This window comes from Dama dama, chromosome 7, assembly GCF_033118175.1.
Source record: "Dama dama isolate Ldn47 chromosome 7, ASM3311817v1, whole genome shotgun sequence".
Classification (NCBI taxonomy): domain Eukaryota; kingdom Metazoa; phylum Chordata; class Mammalia; order Artiodactyla; family Cervidae; genus Dama; species Dama dama.
This window is the reverse complement of record NC_083687.1, coordinates 33,644,218-33,663,784: the sequence shown is the minus strand read 5'-3', so window position 1 is coordinate 33,663,784 and position 19,567 is coordinate 33,644,218. Positions and strand designations below refer to the sequence as shown.

The 19,567-nt window shown below is 39.0% G+C and overlaps 1 protein-coding gene across 1 annotated transcript in view; it reads right to left on the bottom strand.

Annotated features, from left to right (window-relative positions):
* SLC17A1 (solute carrier family 17 member 1) overlaps positions 1–19,567 on the bottom strand; it is a 34,884-nt gene that overhangs the window by 4,493 nt on the left and 10,824 nt on the right. Inside the window, exons 3-10 of the mRNA XM_061146176.1 lie at positions 14,225–14,458; positions 13,568–13,655; positions 13,148–13,234; positions 8,618–8,736; positions 8,350–8,514; positions 6,987–7,119; positions 6,754–6,901; positions 2,224–2,314 (exon numbers count right to left, since the gene is read on the bottom strand). Of these exons, the coding sequence (XP_061002159.1) occupies positions 2,224–2,314; positions 6,754–6,901; positions 6,987–7,119; positions 8,350–8,514; positions 8,618–8,736; positions 13,148–13,234; positions 13,568–13,655; positions 14,225–14,458 (1,065 nt within the window). The remainder of the gene's footprint in view (positions 1–2,223; positions 2,315–6,753; positions 6,902–6,986; positions 7,120–8,349; positions 8,515–8,617; positions 8,737–13,147; positions 13,235–13,567; positions 13,656–14,224; positions 14,459–19,567) is intronic.

Sequence of the window (19,567 nt, the reverse complement as noted above, 5' to 3'; positions counted from 1 at the left end):
GGAGTCTTTATTCAGATCCCCTCTCCCTTTGTAGCTGAGGCGCAGACACACAAGTGTCCTTACTGGGCAGAGACAACTTCAGACAACTCTGGAGTCGTGTTTCTTGACACCTTTTGGGAAAGTCAGGTCAGAAGGTCCAGATGAGTTCATTGGAAGGCTGAACTGGCTGAGTGGGCTACATGCTCAGGAGGAGAAAACACATCCTGGTCTCTAAGAGTTCTTTTTTATTGAGGCCACCTCTCTGACCATGGAGTCTCCATGGTTATAGTGATGTTTTCAGCCTTTCTGATACCATAAATCCTAACACATGATGGTGGGGGGCTGCCAAAGTTGTGGGATAAGGAGCATTTGGAGGATTTTCCTGTACACTGCTATTTCTCAGCTTGTAGATACATGATAGTAGTGGTATCAGTTTGTAGTCCCTAGTGATTACAGTTTTATGTCAGCATTTTCATTTTGGCTCTTCTTTGTGAGTGGTTTTGGGGGTATTATTGCTTGTGTCTGTTTGTCCATAATAACTGAAGCTATAGATCACCCAGCATGGGCAATTTCTCCAAGGCAGCCAGTGGCTTTGCTGGTCATTTACCTCTCTGGAATCAAGCCCTTCCTTCATTTTCAGTCTCTGAAATTTTCCCTTACGTTTTTTTTTTTCAAGGTCAAAGTGAAAGTGACCTCAGTCGTGTCTGACTCTGCGACCCCATGGACTATACAATCCATGGAATTCTCTAGGCCAGAATACTGGAGTGAGTAGTCTTTCCCTTTTCCAGGGGATCTTCCCAACCCAGGGATTGAACCCAGGTCTCCTGCATTGCAGGTGGATTCTTTACCAGCTGAGCCACAAGGGAAGCCCTTTTCAAGGTCAGGCATGCCTTTCTTTAACATGATTATTAAAATTTGATAAGGCACTTAAATTTCTTTGAATATATATTATTAGGTTCTGGAACCACAGAATTCATCAAATTATGTTGGCAAAGATTGTACAGCCATTTGAATCCAGTGGGCTGGAGAAAGTATATTCAGGTGTTACAACAGTCATCGTATCAGAACAATAAATCCTGGTCAAAGATAAACCAAGCTAGCAAATAGTAAAGTGAAAGTCACTCAGTCGTGTCCAACTCTTTGCAACCCAATGGACCATACAGTCCCTGGAATTCTCTAGACCAGAATACTGGAGTGGGTAGCCTATCCCTTCTCCAGCGGATCTTCCCAACCCAGGAGTCAAACCAGGGTCTCCTTCATTGCAGGTGGATTCTTTACCAACTGAGCTAACAAATAATAAACTTATTATTAATAGTTAGTGGGTAAATAATCTGTGGCTTAAGAAGAAAAGTCAGAGGAAATGTGATGGTTGAGGAATGGTTTCCAATGATCACCCGAGTGACTATGGTGATTTTGCCGCCAGGCAAACAGCTCTGGGAATTGAGTTTCTTTACATGATACTATCAATTTATACAATATTCCTTCCTTCAGAATTGTCCATATATTTATCATCTCTGTTGCCTCTTTTCCTTTTCATATCTCTAATCTATCATTTGGGATAATTTTATTTTTCCCTAAAAAACTACCTTTAGCTTTTTTTCCTCAGTGCTAGCTTACTTTTGATGAATTCTGTTTTTGTTTTTTTTTGAAAATGGATGCGTTTAAACTCCATTTTTTATGGCGGATTTTTTTTTTTTTTTTTTTTTTTGATGGACTGTAGAATTCTAGACTAGCAGTTATCTTCCTTCAATACCAGAAAAGTCATTTTAAGTTTTTGGTTTTTTTTTTTTTTCATTTTTAAAAGGAGAATTTCAAGTAACTTTATCCATGGAAACAGAAGCCAGCCTTCATAGAATTGTTTCGTTTGGTCATTTTAAACTTGTCTTTGTTCCTGATTTTTCATTCCTTTCCTGACAAAACTATGTCTTATTACTTATATTACCATTCACCCAGTCAACTATTTTGATCAAGGCACACATTAATTGTTAAAAAGCGCAGAAGTCCACCTGTTTCAATAACCAATAGTTAAAGTTACCAGCATAATTAGTTGACATATTACAAGAAAGAAATTGTATCATCTATGAATTTGGAGGCAATGCCTGATTTGACCAAGTTTAATATGACAGAGAATCTCATAACTCACCTCTTGATGATGTCTCCTCTGCAATTTACTATATGCATTACCTTCTTTTTCTGTACAGTTAATATTAGAAAAGTAACTACCCATGTCTTGATGTTCCTTACCTCACTAAGGATGATTCCAATCACAGTGGAAGAAATGAGTCCTCCTGTTAGTCCAATTACATTTGTAATTCCTCTAAGAAATCCATAATATCTATACAAAAATGAATGACAATACACAAATGTAAAGTAATACAAACACTACAGGAAAAAACATAATGTGTTGAGAGTTTAAGAAAGAGAACTGTTGACTTCCTAAATTTCCCATTCCCACTATTCAAATTCCATTAAAATGTCTGAAAAAGTATATGGATATATAAATAACGTTCTGGTTGCACTACAGAGTCAGAAAGCTTGGCTTTAACAGTAAAGAATATTAATATATTGAGAAAATGAAAGCATATTAAGAGTGAAATCTATGTTTGAGAAATTCCAAAGGTGATGTGTTTTAGTAATAGGAACTGGTTTGGGATTAATACAAAATTGAAGGGTTCCGTTCATCTGGCCTCTTCTCACCGTCCCAGAACTACTGGCCCCAGTGATTGTTCCCAGGCAAGGAGCAATGATTACTCAGGCAAGGAAACCAGAAACTTGTTTATAAGCAACTGTGATTGGCCAATCCTGAGTGCCAAAACCAACCTCAGCAGAAAATGAGCACTGTAGAAAGCAGGGGAGCCACAGGGAATAACACATAAAATAGGGGTCAAATCTATCAGTCTTCAAGAACAAGGAAGTGCCTTTTGGAGAACAGAATCTGTCTAAACAAGAAATTAGTTCACTTCAGGACTGGGAGTCTGTGACTTTCCTGCCCAACACATTTCACCACCAAAGGTTGTGTACTTTAAATTCTTCCCTTTTGTGAGAGTGAGGGCTTTTTGTCTTTTATTTCCTTGGGTCTATTCTAATCTTTCTCTACCTTTACATGTTGAGTATGAGGGGGAGTGTATAATTTATTAGTTTATGGGTTCCTGATCAAAGAAGCATCACATCTGGGCCTAGAGTCCTTGGTGTATGCTTTTTGCTCTGGTCCCTCTTGCACCAGTTGAAGAATTTCACCTGAAATGCACCCCTGGCCATCCCTCTTAAGGTCGGAACTACAGTGGTATTTGATCGTCTTTGACTTTTTTTTTTGACTTTTGTTTTTTTCGACTTTTTGTTTTTGATTCATGAAACATTCTTGGCAAGTGGACCTAGAGTCCCTGGATTGTGGAGGTGTATGTAGTCACAGGGTGGAAATTTGATTTGTCTCTTTTTGAGGGGAGCTGGAGAGTGTCTTTTAATGTGTGAAGAAGAACATTTATGGTTATGAGCAACCACAGGTACAGATTGGGCAGAAACCATCAGTTGTCTGCCGTATTCGTTGCTTCCTTTTTAATTTTAGCAATAGAATCCCTGGGTTCAGGGCCACTTCTGCCTTTGGGAGCTCCTGTCATTTTTGCCTTCAATAAATGTTTATAATATTTATCATATTGTTTACAATATTCTGTTGCTTTATTATGTGCTAAAACTTACTACAATGTACCCTTTTTCATTTCTTATATTGGTAATTTTTTTCCTTTTTCTTGATCTTATTTTATTAATTTTAAAAGAAGCAACTTTGATATTGTTGGCTTTATGTTATCATTTTGGTTTTTTTTTTGGTCCTCATCTTCATAATTTCTTCCCGTCTACTTTCTTTGGGTTTAATTTGCTACTTTTTTTCCTTACCTACTTGAGATACAAACATGGTTACTGATTTTAAGACTTAATTGTCTATCAGTATATAAGTTTAAAGCTATACCTTTCTCTCTGGGTATGATTTTTAAATGCACCCCACATGCTTATCAATGATATGTCACATTTCATTGTAATGTAAAGTATTTTCTAATTTCAAATGTGATTTCTCCTTTGACCTAAACATTAACTTCAAAGCAATGGGAGTTATCTATTGTTTGCTTTTGACAGCAACCCTAATTTCACTATCTTTTGCTTTTGCTAGCAACCCTAATTTCACTGTGATTAAAGAATGTATTCTGAGTGATTTCAGTCATTTAATCTTAATTCAGTTTGCTTTATGATTCAGCAGTCCCCAGTGTCAAGAATCCTGAGTACCATGACAGTTCCTCTGAAAATCATTGCACATCCACAATATGGAGTGATTCACCAACCTGTGATTGGCAAGGTGAGAGCTTTTTATGCTGCATTCCTCATGCCATCCAAACCTCAAATGGTAGGTATTTGATATGGGGAATGAAAACAGTCTTGAGATGGTTTTAATGCTGGACAATTCCCTGGACAGCAGTTAGCTCTAAAATTGCTCAGTTGTGTCCAACTCCTTCCGACCCCATGGACTATAGCCTGCCAGGCTCCTCTGTCCTTGGGGATTCTCTGGGCAAGAATACTGAAGTGGGTTGCCATACCCTCCTCCAGGGGATCTTCCCAACCCAGGAATCAAACCCAGGTCTCTCACATTGCAGGTGAATTCTTTACCAGCTGAGCTATCAGGAAAGCCCTGAGATTGTTTTAATGCTGGATGATTCTCTGGACAGGAGTTAGCTCTAAAATTGCTTCTTCAACTGTAACATCACATGGTAAAAGCATTTTGGAAGTATAAATAGCTGCTGAAGCAGACTTTCAATTTAATTGATTTTATATTTTGGTTTAATAATGATTCAGTAGAACCAGAACAAGATTCAGATGTCTAAACTATACTTTAATCTTACATGGAGGGAAATTGAAGAGTACATGACCCATCCATCAGTCAAAAATAATTAAAAAACGTTTTGGAGCCTCCCTTTAAGAATGTCAAGGGGATGACAGTGCCTTCTTAATGCATCACATAGCATCTTTAGAATCCTCTGTGCTTTTCCACTCTTGCTACCCACCAAAGAGATGGTCACTACATTTCCAGGTCTGCTCTGTCTCACTCCATTTCCCAAACAATATTCTCATGGAACCACATCTGTATCTCTTCTTATTCCTTCCAGACCTTCTTTCTTGTCATCTTGGTTCTACTCAAACAAATGTAATCATTTGCCCATTCCTCAGTTCTAGCAAAGATCAAATTCCCCTAAAAGGAAAATTTAGTAATTTATCTTCTAAGGGAACTCTTTTTAATAGGCAAGGGAGATATATGACTAGAAACATTAGGAATAAATTAACTCATTAATTAAAAAGTTTAAGAATTGTTTGTGACATAATGTATTAATACATGTACCCTAAATATTAAGGATGATCTAGCTTAAGAGGCTAATAATATTTCCAAATTGTATATTAGTCTATCTTCTATGACCTTACAAAATCACCTGGCTAACATGGAATTTGGACCCACTGGAATGATGCAACACCAGTCAAGTTCTGTGATATCCAAGCCATTGCTGGCCAAGGTATTTCCCATCCTACTGACCACGTACTGGTGAATAACACTAGGGAGGCATTGACTACATCTAGGCAGCTCTGGAGGCAGGCAAATCTAGGTATTAATCCTCCTTCTACTTATTACTAATCATGTGACTTTATATACATTCATTTCCCTGGGCTTTGGTTTCTTTTCTCATACTTTCTGGACAATATTATCTTACAGTGGGGCATGTCACATAAAAAATAATAAATGGTTGTTCTTGCTGGTTAGTCACCAAGTCATGTCCAATTCTTTTGCGACCCCATGGACTTGCAGCCCACCAGGATCCTTTGTCCATGGGATTTCCTACCTAAGAATATTGGAGTGGGTTGCCATTTCTTACTCCAGAGGATCTTCCTGACTTGGGGATTGAACGCCCATCTCCTACATTGGCAGGTGGATTCTTTACCACTGAGCCAACAGGGAAGGCCCCCAAAATGGTCGCTATTTATAATTTTCTTAATCTATCTGTAGATACATTTTTAATTTACCTGGTTCTCAGAGTGCATATGGCCCAACTGGCATTGTGTATTCTGTAGCAAATAATCCTTTTATGTCTTTATATAATTCCAAGTAGTCAGAAAACTTGCAGGCATTTTCAAGGAGGGTCTCAAAACTGAATAAATCAAATGGATACATGTCTTTGTTACTTTGGCCTTCACCTAGTGTAGATCTGATGGACAAGATTCTTTACAAAATTGTGACAAATTAGAATATTCTTGGTTGATCTTTGCCTCTCTACCCCAGGCTGCAGATTTACAAAACTTCAGAGAATTCTGTTCATATTGGATCTATGTTCTCCGGAAAGTGCCAGCCCTGGACAGTGTCCCTTGGAATTGTGCAAACAACAGAACCGCTTCCATCAGTCACACTTATTATATCTAAAAAGAGTATATTATATCTAAAAAGGGTATAGCACAGTAAAAAGAGGAAAAGTTTTTTTGCCAACCAGATCTGGATTATAATCCTAGGTAATATCCAAGCCAGTGGTGAGATCTTAGGCTGATAATCAAGTATCGGAATGTCAGTTTCCTTAGTTGCAAAATAAATATTGCTAATTGTTGGTTGAGGAGTGATAATATATACTTTTTATGTCTGACCTGTATCAATGCTTCTTCAGAATGTTTGGCCTGTTGACCATCAATTCCAAAATAGTTGGAATCTTAAAAGATCCTTGAGTACTTAGATACAAGAAAGAGATTTTAAAAACCTACCTGGGAGCGATATCCACGATATTTATCACTAGTCCACCCATAGCAAAGCTTCCTGTTGAATTAGCAAGTATCAGGAAAATTACAGTGCTATAGAAGCTGGAACTCAGGTAAAGCAGGCAGAGGCTGAAGAGGGAAGGCAGGAGAAGTCCTGGGGAATGATTCAGACAACAGTCAGGTGCATGCCAAAGATGGGGGATACCCCAAAATACTTGAATGTATTGGCTATTTCTTACCTAGCGAGGTGAAGAGTTTCCGGATGGTGACTAGACTGAAAGTATTCCTGGTCTGGAAGATGTCTGCCATATAACCTGCTAGGACAGCAAAAATCCAGGCAAACAAATGGGGGATAGAAGACAGCAGCCCATTCTGAGGAGGAAATGTTATTGTGAGTGAATATGAGAAATGGAATAATCCCTACACTGAAATTCAGTATCAAAAATTTGTATTATCACACAGGAAACAATCAACATGCAACCCCAGAATTATTTCATGCTACCCAAGAGAAAGAGAAAAATAGTTTTGAGGTCAGAAACAGACATCACAATCTGCTTAGTTTTCTATTGCATTATCTTGGGACCTGAAAGTTCTAGATGGCAGAGAGGAAGACTAAGTTGGAGATGGGAAATGCTATCCCTGAGGAAAATGACAAATAATAACGATAATAGAAGACATGTATATGGTGCTTATTCTGGACCAGCTGCTGTTAATCTTTGCAACAAATCCGTGGTCTAGTGGAAGATTACACTGAATCATACAGAGCTTAAAAGACCTTAGTGTCACGCTAGTCCCTAGGCTGGGTAGTTGGAAGTTCATTATAGAATGTCTCAAAGTGGCAAGCCCAGACTCCATTTCTAAAGGAGTCTTTCCTGGTTATTATGGCATCAAGCAACAGAAGGTTTCAGGCGTTTGTACTTTTTCAAGTCAGAAAAGCAATGAGAATGGCAGTCCTTTCAGAGCAAGATATGAGTCACGGGTTCCCAGGACTCTTTGCCTCTCCCCTGTGGAGAGGATTGGTATGAGCTGTGATGAGTGGTATACTCTGGCCAATTGACTTTCAGGGGAGAATCCGCATCCCTGCAGGGAACAATGGTATTGAGCTAAGGAATACACAGAGGTTATTATTACAGGGAATGGGAGATATGGAATCTGTGGGAAGCTGGGTGGTGTGTATTTTTGTGGGAGTGCTAGAAAGGATGTCTACACTTTTGTTCTGGGCACTGTTAACATAATAATCGGAAATGGTGAAATCTCTAGGTAAAGAACATCAGCTAAATATTATGAGTGCTAAGTCGCTTCAGTCATGTCCGACTTTGAGACCCTGTGGACTATATCCTGCTAGGCTCCTCTGTTCGTGGGATTCTCCAGGCAAGAATACTGGACTGGGTTTGCGTTGCCCTCCTCCAGGGGATCTCCCTGACCCAGGGACTGAACCCATGTCTCTCTGTCTCTTGCATTAGCAGGCAGGTTCTTTACCACTAGCGCCACCTCAGAAGCCCAAATAGTATAGGGATGGGCAAGAGCTAGGACTACAGTCATGGGAGAAAAAGACATGGGCACAAAGTCCTTCATAAAGTGAAGAGGAAAAGGTGTATTTACCTCTTTTACATCGACATGAAGCTTGTAGTCAATATATATTGGTGTATAAATACTCAGGAAGGTATTTGACCAGAAAAAAGCAAAACCACAGAGGGAAATGACCCAGAGTGGAGCAGACTTCAGCATAGCTTTGATGGGCACTTTGATGGGTGTACTTGAGCTGACCTGGAAGGGAACCCATTAATCATTAGCACATTAGGTCAAGCTGGAACACATTTCATCTGGCACAGAATCTGGGAGATACCAAAGTGGAGCATGCGGATTCTACCTGCTGGGTGAGAGCGGATGTGATGTATTCCTTCTCTCTGATGCTTATATATGGGTGGTCCTTTGGGTCCTCATAAAACAGAATGAACCAGAGAACACTTAAGGCGCAGCCACAAGCACCTATCAGAGCAGGACAAATTAGAATTGAAATTGCTCTGTCCGTAGTGAGTTTCTTTTCCAAATTGGCACTTTTCATTACTGGTCTGAGAACCTGGACCTCCTCTTTCTTTTTGGAACTTTGCAACAAGGCTTAAATTTTTCCTAATTTTCTTTGTATCCACACCTGCCTCTTCCAACAGAGTGAATTTTGCAGAAATGGTAGCAAACCCTCTGGCCTCTCCTGATTTCTTAGCCTCTATTATTCTCCATGTAGGATAGCTGGGCCTCCTTGCTCTTACACCATCATCTCTACAGATTCTTAATGTGTTCTACCGTGAGAGGAGGGTGTAACTGGGCTCATACAGGGCTTGACAATCACCTGGTTTTGAGAAGCAGGCCTTGGCCATACTCCTAAGATGCAGTCTAGGCCTTCAGGATCATCCAAGTCCCATAAGAGTCTGCCAAATTGTTTGCTGCTTTTGAGTTTTTTATACTAATGATCTGATCATAAGGAATACTCTGTTAGGATAGGGAATGTGTATTGCTTAGTAGTCAGGCTTCCAGAAATGCATTCATTCATTTGACAAATGCACTGGTTAAATACCATTAGGTACCATGTACCATTCTAGGTCATGGGAATGCAGCAGTGAATAAAGCAGACACACGCCCTGCCTTTACAGAGTTTACTTTCTAATGGATGAGAGAGATAGTGAATAGTAATTAAGCAAAAGGTAATAAATGTCAGTGACAAGAGCTAGGGAAGAGAGTTATGGGGAGAGGAACAAAGGAGCACTATGTTCAGGGAAAGTGAGGACACCGATATGGGCACAGACACTCTAGGCTGAGGGAGAAATAAGTGCCAAGGCCCAGAGTTATGAAGCCAGTGTCACTGGACAGGGAGCAAGGTGAGGATGGTAATGGATGAGGATGAGAGGTAATGAGATCAGACCATGTGGAAAGCTGGAGCCATTGTAGGATCTCAGACTTTTGCAACACGCTTTAAGACAACATTAAAAGAATAGTTTGACAGAATACCATTTCCACCTCATTCTGTGACCTGAGTGCCCAAACTCAAGGCAAAATGTAAATAGACATGAACACCTAATAAATACACAGGAAATACAATATATTTCTCTGAATTACTGTAGCCAGTCCTTAGAAAACTCATCTGATGCTATTAGCTTTCTTTCAAAATGGGAAAATGGATGCTCAGAAAGGTCTATTTACTTGCTCAGGGGCACATGGTTAGTAAGTGGTAACTGACACTTCAGCATGGATTATATTGTCTAGAGAGGGAAAATAGCTGTAGAGAGGAGACTGGAGAACAGCTTTGAAGAAAGACAACAGTTAGTGGCAAGCAGAAGAGGAGAATCTCTGCAAGTCTCTGCAAAAGAGACTGAGAGGAAATGGCCAGAAGGATGAAGTCCAATGCAGGGAGAGCAGGACCACAGCAGCTGAGATGAGAAGGAAATGCCTGATCACCGAGGTTCAGCGCATGGAGTCAAAGGTACAGGCACCAGGGAAAGAATGGTATTGTTGGGTTGATTGATGGTACTTGTTCAGGTCAAATGTGGACTAAAGAACTTCAACTTGATTTATGGGCATTGAGGCTTGGACAGTTCTAACATTTGGGAGGCATATAAGGAGCTTGGAAGTCATCATCAAATGTTGAACACACTAAACATCAGACAGTGCTTCTTTATCTGGCAGAGAATTGAGGTCACAGGGCAAACCACTGCCCCCAAACCACTGCCCTCCTATCTCTAGAGAGACAGACAGACAGATGCAGAGAATTACAAGTTCCCAGAACAGAAGCCCAGAAACAGAAAATTCCAATGGAACCAGTCAGTAGTAGAGTAGGAAAACCTAGCATATGATGGTTTACCATAGGTTCAGTGTGGACAACTTTGAGAGATGAAAAATCTGGGTGGGAGGGGGCCCAGGCCTAAGCAGACCTCTCACACTTTTGTGAGTTTTATTTCCAGAAGACCTGCCAGATTCTCACAGTGAATATAAGAAGAAAATCTCTTAATCCTTCTAGGAGAGGATGGGCAAAGTAGCCATTCTTAATTACATCTAGAGCATTCTGTTCTTCACAAAAACTACTCAAGGGAAATTATTTTACCAGAGCCTCACCAACTTAAGGAAAAGGAAACGCCCAACTCCAGACCCTTCTTCCTGTCTCACTTAAGGAGGGGGAAAAAAACAAAACTGAGAACTTGCGAAGCTCAGGGGCGCAGGCTCACCAAAACCCTGAGACCAAATCATTGACCACAGAACACTTTCTCCCAACACACACACCTTACCACCATATCAGAAGAATCCTTGCATGTTAGTGGGAATCCATCTAGAATTGCATGTCCCAAACCTTATTTAATAAGTCTCTAGAGAAACTAAAAAAACTACAGGAAAGACAAAAACAAAGATACCAGAGGAAATTGTAACCTCTGAAACTTAGAGCACACAGTAAGCCAGATTAACCTGTAACCAGTAAAACATAAAACCTCACACTAAAGGGCTATTTATTTCAGTTCATTTTAGTGTATTTTGTTGAGATTTCAACAAGAAAACCATGAAGCATAGAAAAAGACACACACACACACACACACACACACACACACACACAAAACAGTTTGAAGAGACAGAGTAAGCATCAGAACTAGACTCAGATATTAGCAGAGGTATGGAATTATGAGATCAAGAATTTAACACACGATTAAAAAGCCTGTGAAAAAGACAACATACAAGAATAAGTAGTAATGTAAGTAGAGAGACAGATTCTAACAATCAAAAGAAAATGCTGTAAATTAAAAACATGGTAACAGAAATGAAGAATGCCTTTAATGGGCTTATTAATAGATAGACATGGTTGAAGGAAAAAAATCACTGAACTTCAAGAAATGTCCATATGAATTTCCAAACCTGAAATGCAAATAGAATAAAAGAATTAAAAAGAAAAGAATATCCAACAATTGTGGGACAACTACAATGGTATAATATATGTGTAGTGGGAATATCAGAAAGAGAATAAGAGAAAGGAACAGAAAAAATATTTGATGACTAATGGCAATGATGAAGAGCAGTGAAACTGAGAGGATGGAAGACATATTTTCACATTATGGCTCGGCCATTTGCTCCCTGTGTGTATTGGAGGCTCCCTATAGATCCACTGTCCACCCTTCTTTACCCTTCTTTGGCCACAGATTGGCTGACTTCAATGAACATCAACAGGCCCCCATGTCCTCTGCTTTCCAGATAGATTTGGGCAGAAGAAAGCCTAAGCAGAAGATTAGAAGGAGAGACTTGAAGGAGATTAGGGTGTCTCCTTCCCTAGTTATGACCTTCCCCAGCATTGCCTCTATACTCCCTTTTATGAAAAGTCACAGGTCCTCTCAATGTAGATATCTCTAAAGGACTCTCTCTTAGTAGATTACCATCAATTACTCCCTTGCTTGCCCCTTTGGACCTGGGGATGGTACTAGCTTCTGTTTTGCTCGCACCAGATCACTGCTCTAACTCTGATTCTGCCACATCTTAATACCATTTAAAATAATCACTTCATAAATAGATCCCTCTGCATTAAGCCTCTATATTGTTCTTTGTCTATCAAATGAGCATAAAAGTACTCATCCACAGTCCCTTATTGACAAATTTAAAATCAAGATTTGAAAGTGATTTTCTAACTTATCTGGAAACCCCAATCCTTTATAGTTTTTCATTTATTCCAATTTGTTGAGAATTTCATGTGTCACTCTAGAAACTAATGTGTTTGATTATGAGATGATAGGGCTTCCCTGGTAGCTCAGCTGGTAAAGAATCCACCTGCAATGTAGGAGGCCCCAGTTCGATTCCTGGGTCCGGAAGATCCTCTGGAGAAGGGATAGATTACCCTTCTTGGGCTTCTCTGGTGTTTCAGCTGGTAAAGAATCCACCTGCAGTGTGGAAGACCTGGGTTCGATCCTTGGGTTGGGAAGATCCCCTGGTGAAGGGAATAGCTACCCACTTCAGTATTCTGGCATAGGGACTGTATAGTCCTTGCGGCCTCAAAGAGTCGGACATGACTGAGCAACTTTCACTTTCACATAAGATGATGTACCAAATCGTGCTTGGGATGTTAAGTATACATAGTATACTCATACTATGTTTGAGCTGTTCTGATCATCCCTTTCCCCATGAGTTTACGTAAGGGATATGTTTCTATAGCATTGATGTTATAGAGTTGTGAAATTATATACAATAATGCATGTATAGTTCTGAGCGTGATGTCTTGCTTGTAATAACAAATTAAGGAAAGTTGACAGCTCTTTTTCCTTCAATGTGATTTATGATTTTTAATATTGTTAACTTCATATAAATTATTAAATTTTGCATTTAATTTTAGGTTTTTTAGACCTCTAAATAATGACTGGGATTTTTATAGAAAGAGACTCACCAAAAATATAAAAGACCATGGGCCATCCCAGGGAGTCACAGATGAATCCAGTGATAAGCAGGACAACACAGGGTCCTAGTAGAAGTCCTAATCAGAAGGCACAAGGAACACCCCTAATGAATGCAGGTATCCGGAAATGGAGATAATGTAGCTTCATGGTGGCAGTGAACAACTTCTAGTGAAATATTGATATAATACCAAACAGAAGAAACTAATGAAATATTTGCTTTCTTCTCTTTTTGCTGTTGTTAGAGATAAGGAAACCTCTTCTCTGTCCTAGACAGTTTCCACATATTTAAAGCGTGGATGGTTTCCAAAGCCCTTGACAGTTCAAAACACACATATTTCTTATGTTCTAGGGCAGAACGTGCTACAATGAGATGACAATGGGATTAAACATTCTAGGCCCTAAGTCATTACCTGACATACTCAGAGAAGTAAGTCGCGTTAGTTCCAAGGGAGGAGCCCACTTGATCCATATTACTTGCTGAGTTGTTAAGGTTATCCCCTGAAAGAATGATTAGAACATTTGATCTCTGACATGTTCTGTGAATTTAAACTCTAGTTTTTGCATTATCTTTTTATTTTTTTAATTGGAGAAAAATCGCTTTACAATGTTGTATTGGTTTCTGCTGTATAAGAATGTGGGTCAGCCATAATTATATGTATATCCCCTCCCTCTTGAGCCTGCATCTCCCCGACTCATCCTGCCCCTTTAGGTCATCACAGGGCACCAGGCTGGGATCCCTGTGTTAGCAACTTCACACCAGCTATCTATTTTTCACTTAGTAGTGCATATATGTCAATGCTACTTTCTCCACTCATCCCACTCTTGCCTTCCCCCACTGGGTCCACAAGTCCATTCTCTACGTCTGTGTCTCCATTCCTTCCCGGCAAATAAGTTTCTCAATGCCATTTTCTAGATTCCATATATACGTGTTAATATATGATATTTGTTTTTCTCTTTCTGACTTCATTCTGTATAACAGATTCTAGGTTCATCCACCTCACTAGAATTGAATAAAATTCATTCTTTTTTATGGCTGAGTAATATTCTATTTTGCATTATCTTTATACCTGGAACATTCCCTTGATTACTCGGCATATAATGACCCAAATTTCTCCAAGTTCAGCTGCGAGTGGGAGGAGCAGGGTAAATAGAGAGCTGAGAAATAATGCAAAACCAATCATTTTCTTTAAAGAGTATATTCCAGATAAATATCCTGAAGGAATTTGGCTGATGAGTATACCATAGAAGATGGAACTTAACATGATCCCCTGCATGTCAGTGCTCCAGTTATACACAGGGTTCTGAAAGAAAAAAAGGAGACAGGTCTAGTCACTCTGCAAATGATTTTCTATAATGTTCAGGAATGTGGGAAAACTGGTCTTCCAGTCTTCCAGCTTACCTCATGTAAAATATCTGCCCTCTGCCTAATCTCCTCTGTTATATGACTTATCTATTCCTAATAACATCAATTTCTGTGTGTAATTACATTTTATCATTGGCATCCTCAACTATAAGGAAGTCCTTGCTATAAAGGGCATCACCTGTTCCTCCCATATCTGCATAGCATAGACATTTAAAACGTTTGTTTTTTAAAAAAATTTAGATGCAATTGGCATATTAGTTTCAGGTGCACAACATGATTGGATATTTGCATATATTGAGAAATGATCACCACAGTAAGTCTAGTTAACATCCATGACAACATATGGTTCTAGTTCTAGTTGTGATGAAAACTTTTAAGATCTACTCTCTTAGCAACTTTCAACTATACAAGATAGTACTTTTAACTGTAGTCACCATGCCATATGCTACATTCTCATAACTTATTTTATAGCTGGATATTTGCAATTTTTAACTCCTTTTACCTATTTTGCCCAGCCTCCCCAACCCCATGCTACTAGCAACCACTAACCTATTCTCTGTGTCTAGGAGCTCGGTTTTGTTTAGATTTCACATATAAATGAGATTATATAGTAGTTGTCTTTGTCTTCATGGCAAATAGATGAGGAAACAGTGGAAACAGTGGCTGACTTTATTTTTCTGGGCTCCAAAATCACTGCAGATGGTGATTACCACAATGAAATTAAAAGACGCTTACTTCTTAGAAGGAAAGTTATGATCAACCTAGACAGCATATGAAAAAGCAGAGACATTACTATGCCAACAGAGGTCCGTCTAGTCAAGGCTATGGTTTTTCCAGTGGTCATGTATGAACATGAGAGTTGGACTATAAAGAAAGCTGAGTGCTGAAGAATTGATGCTTTTGAACTGTGGTGTTGGAGAAGACTCTTGAGAGTCCCTTGGACTGCAAGGAGATCCAACCAGTCCATCCTGAAGGAGATCAGTCCTGGGTGTTCATTGGAAGGACTGATGTTGAAGCTGAAACTCCAATACTTTGGCCATCTGATGCAAAGAACTGACTCATTTGAAAAGACCCTGATGCTGGGAAAGATTGAGGGCAGGAGGAGAAGGGGACAACAGAGGATGAGATGGTTGGGTGGCATGACCAACTTGATGGACATGGGTTTGGGTGGACTCTGGGAGTTGGTGATGGACAGGGAGGCCTGGCGTGCTGCGGTTCATGGGGTTGCAGAGTCGGACACGACTAAGTGACTGAACTGAACTGAACTGTCTTTGTCTGATTTATTTCACTTAGTGCAGGGTCCTCAAGATCCATTCGTGTTGCAGCAAATGGCAAGATTTCATACTTTTATGTCCAAGTAATATTCTATTAAATATTAGTACAACATTTACATTATCTATTCATTCATTAATGAATACTTAGGATATTGTAAATAATGCTGCAATGAACACGGGATGTAGATATTTTTTCAAGTTAGTGTTTTCTTTTGCTTTGGATAAATACCCAGAAGTAGAATTGCTGGATCATATGGCTATTTTTTTAAGAACCTTCATACATACTGTTTTCCATGGCAACTATAGTAATTTACATTATACCACCAATGCACTAGTGTTTCCGTCTTTCTTCATCTTAGCCAATACGATATTGCTTATCTTTTTGATAATATTCATTCTGACAGGTGTGAGGTGATATCTTATGGGTTTGAATTACATTTCCATGATGATATTGAGCACATTCTCTTGTGTCTGTTGACAAACTGGACGTTTTTCTCAGAAAAATGTCTATTTATATCGTCTGCTCATTTTTGAATGGATTGAGTTCTTCATATATCTTGGATATTAATCCCTGATCAGATAACATGATTTGCAAATATTCTCTCCCGTTCAGTAGGTTGCCTTTTCATTTTCTTGATGGTTTCCTTTGCCGTGCAGAAGCTTTTAGTTTGAGGTAGTCTCACTTGTTTATTTTTGCTTTTGTTGCAATTGACTTTGATGTCAAATCCAAAAAATCATAGCCAAGACTAACGTCAATGAGTTTTTCACTTATATTTTTAGTTTCATGGTTCTAGGTTTTAATGTTCCAATTTGGATTCATTTTGAGTTAATTTTTGTGTCTCTTATAAGATAGGGGTCTAGTTTTCCCAACACCATTGAAGAGATTGTTCATCATTGTAAATTCTTGACCCCTCTGTCATAGATTAATTGCCCACCTTATGTATGGGTTTATTTCTGGGCTACCTACTCTGCTTCATTGATCAACGTGTCTGTGTTTATTTCAATACCATACTTTCTTGATTATTATAGTTTTGGGATATAGTTTGAAATCAGAGGGCTTGATGCCTCTTTGTTTTCCTTTCTTATTATTGCTTTGGCTATTTTGGGTCCATACAAATTGCACTCTTTGCTCTATTTCTGTAAAAAATGTAATTGGAATTTTGATAAAGATTACATCTAATCTTGACTTTTTAACAATGTGAATTCTTCCAATCTATGAGCACAAAATATCTATCCACTTACTTGTATCTTCTTCAGTTTCTTTCATCAGTGTCATGTAGCTTTTAGTGGATAGGTGTTTCACCTTCTTGATTAAATGCATTCCTGCGTATTTTATTCTTTTTGATGCAATTGTAAGTGGAATTGTTTTCTTAATTTTATTTCTGCCAGTTTTTTCATTAGTGCATAGAAACACAAAAGATTTTTGTATATTGATTTCGTATCTCACATGTTTACCAAATTCATTTATTAGCCCTAACAGTTTCCTTAGTGAAGTCTTTGGAATTTTCTATATATAATGTCATGTCATCTGCAAACAGTGACAAATTTTCTTCTTCGTTTACAGTTTGGATGCTCCTCCTTTTCTACCTTGCCTAATTGCTCTGGTGAAACCTTCCAACACTAAGCTGAATAAAAGTGGTGGGAGTGGGCATCACTGTTTTTTTCCTGACATTGGTAGAAAAGCTTTCAGATTTTCACCATTAAATATGATGTTATCTGTGGCCTTGTTACATTGCTGGTCTTTACAATGCTGAAGTATGTTCCCTTTATACTCACTTGCTGAGAATTTTTATCACAAATAGATACTACTTTTGTCAAGCCCTGTTGGCCACCAGAGCCAGGTGATCAAGGCAGCAGCTGCTAAAAAGATTAAAAAGAAAAAAAATTGAGCACCAGAACAGGAATGCCAGGAGAATGTAAAAGCTGCCCCTTTGGGAGATACTGGCTCTCTGGAGTACAGAAGAGAGAACACAAGGATGGCATTCACTGGTTTCCGTCCCCAAAGAGAAGGAACCCCAGCAGACCCTGATGTGTATTAAATCAGATGCTTGTGCCTCGAGTCAACAGTTTATGGTAAGCAAATAAGCCTCTTTCATAGAATGTCTTGGTGCTTTGCAAACAGCTGCTTCTGTGCTGTGCCATGGGGTAGGTGAGTCCATGGACAAGCCATTTAAGAACCATTTCTCAGCTCCCTTTACCCTTGTGGGACTTGTTTGTGAGCCCCGTTGGCTTTCAGAGCTAGACCTTTGGGTGGCTTCTCTCTCAGGCGCAGGGATGATGCCCAATGCGGGGTTCAGACTCTTCACTCCTGAAGGGGGTGTCTTGCTGGGTCACCTTGCCAGGGGTTTACAGTGAGATTGTGTCTCAGCATTTCCTCTTGGTTATGGGCATTTTCTTGTTCTCCCGATGTGTAGGAATATTCAGCTTTTGATTTTTTTCCAGAAGAAAACTTTCCATAGGTATCTGTATATTTGGTGTGTCTGTAGGAGGTGGTGAGTCCAGGACATTTCTACAGGTTCATCTTCAGCATCTCTAATACTTATTTCTTAAATATTACTAAAATACACGCAAACTCCTCTGTAGAATACCATGTAGTACTACATTTACTGCAGTTATTAATTTCCGCTTGCCCCTTCTCATCCTTTTTCTCTATTCAGTTAACCTTGTTCACAAAACAACATATCCCCCTAACAACACACACACTGATCCCAGAGAGCAAAGTAGCAACAGAGAGAATATAAAATCATGAAGAGAAGTTCTCAGGCTGAACTATGGGAATAGTTGAATGGGATAATGAAGGAAAAAAGGCCATTTCTCTTTTTTCACTTGGCTCTGATGCCACATGTTTTGTTGTCTGTCTCAGGAGTGGATTCCTCTGCCGGTTTTGGCTAGGGGGTCTTGCATAGTTTTGTTACTTTATTAAATCTGACATAAGAAATTCTTAATATTGAACTTACAGTTTGGACTATGAGGAGGTTGCAATATTTTTGGACTCACTGAGCAGGAAGAAATTTTAATTTTAGTAGGTGAGGACAAGATGAAAACTTCTTTGGAAATGTCTAAGATAGTCCTCCTTCTCTAAACTATCTATGTACTAGCATAATTAGTTTATTTTAGATAAAGAATGAATGTTCTAAATGGAACTCTTGGTTGACTATGAAATAATCAACTAGGTAGGAGTCTGTTTTCTCATCACTATTATCTTGCGTCCTTCATCCTTTGTCTCCCTTTCTCAAATCTCTGTCATCCTATAGCAGTAGATAGTGATGTCTTGTCTGATAGAAACGACTTCCATGAGAGATTTGGTAGGAGCATCACTTTGAGTATATTGAAATATTAATAGTGAGGGGCCTCTATATAGTAGTCAAGTGGTCATGGAAGCTCCAGATCTTTTTCATTGGTGGGAGATTACTCAGAGGATGGAACAAGATGCTCTGCCATATTTTTCTAAATGACAGGTATTTTCCCAAGGGAATCAATATTCACCTTTCCCCATATCAGGTGATTCAGCACACATTTGCTAGACTCTCTCTGTGCAGATTATTCAGAATATTGGGTTGTTTTTCTCAAGGCATAAAGCCATCACTCTTTATAGTGGAATGGAGAAACAGAAGAAAAATGGGCACCATAGTTGAATTCAAACCACTCACCTCAGATGAAATTCCCCACACCAGAAGAATAAAACCTAAGTTGGTATTTCCATATTCAATCCATTAACTAGCTATCATTAAATAAAGTAATCTGTATATAAATATGTAAATTACCCTATATAA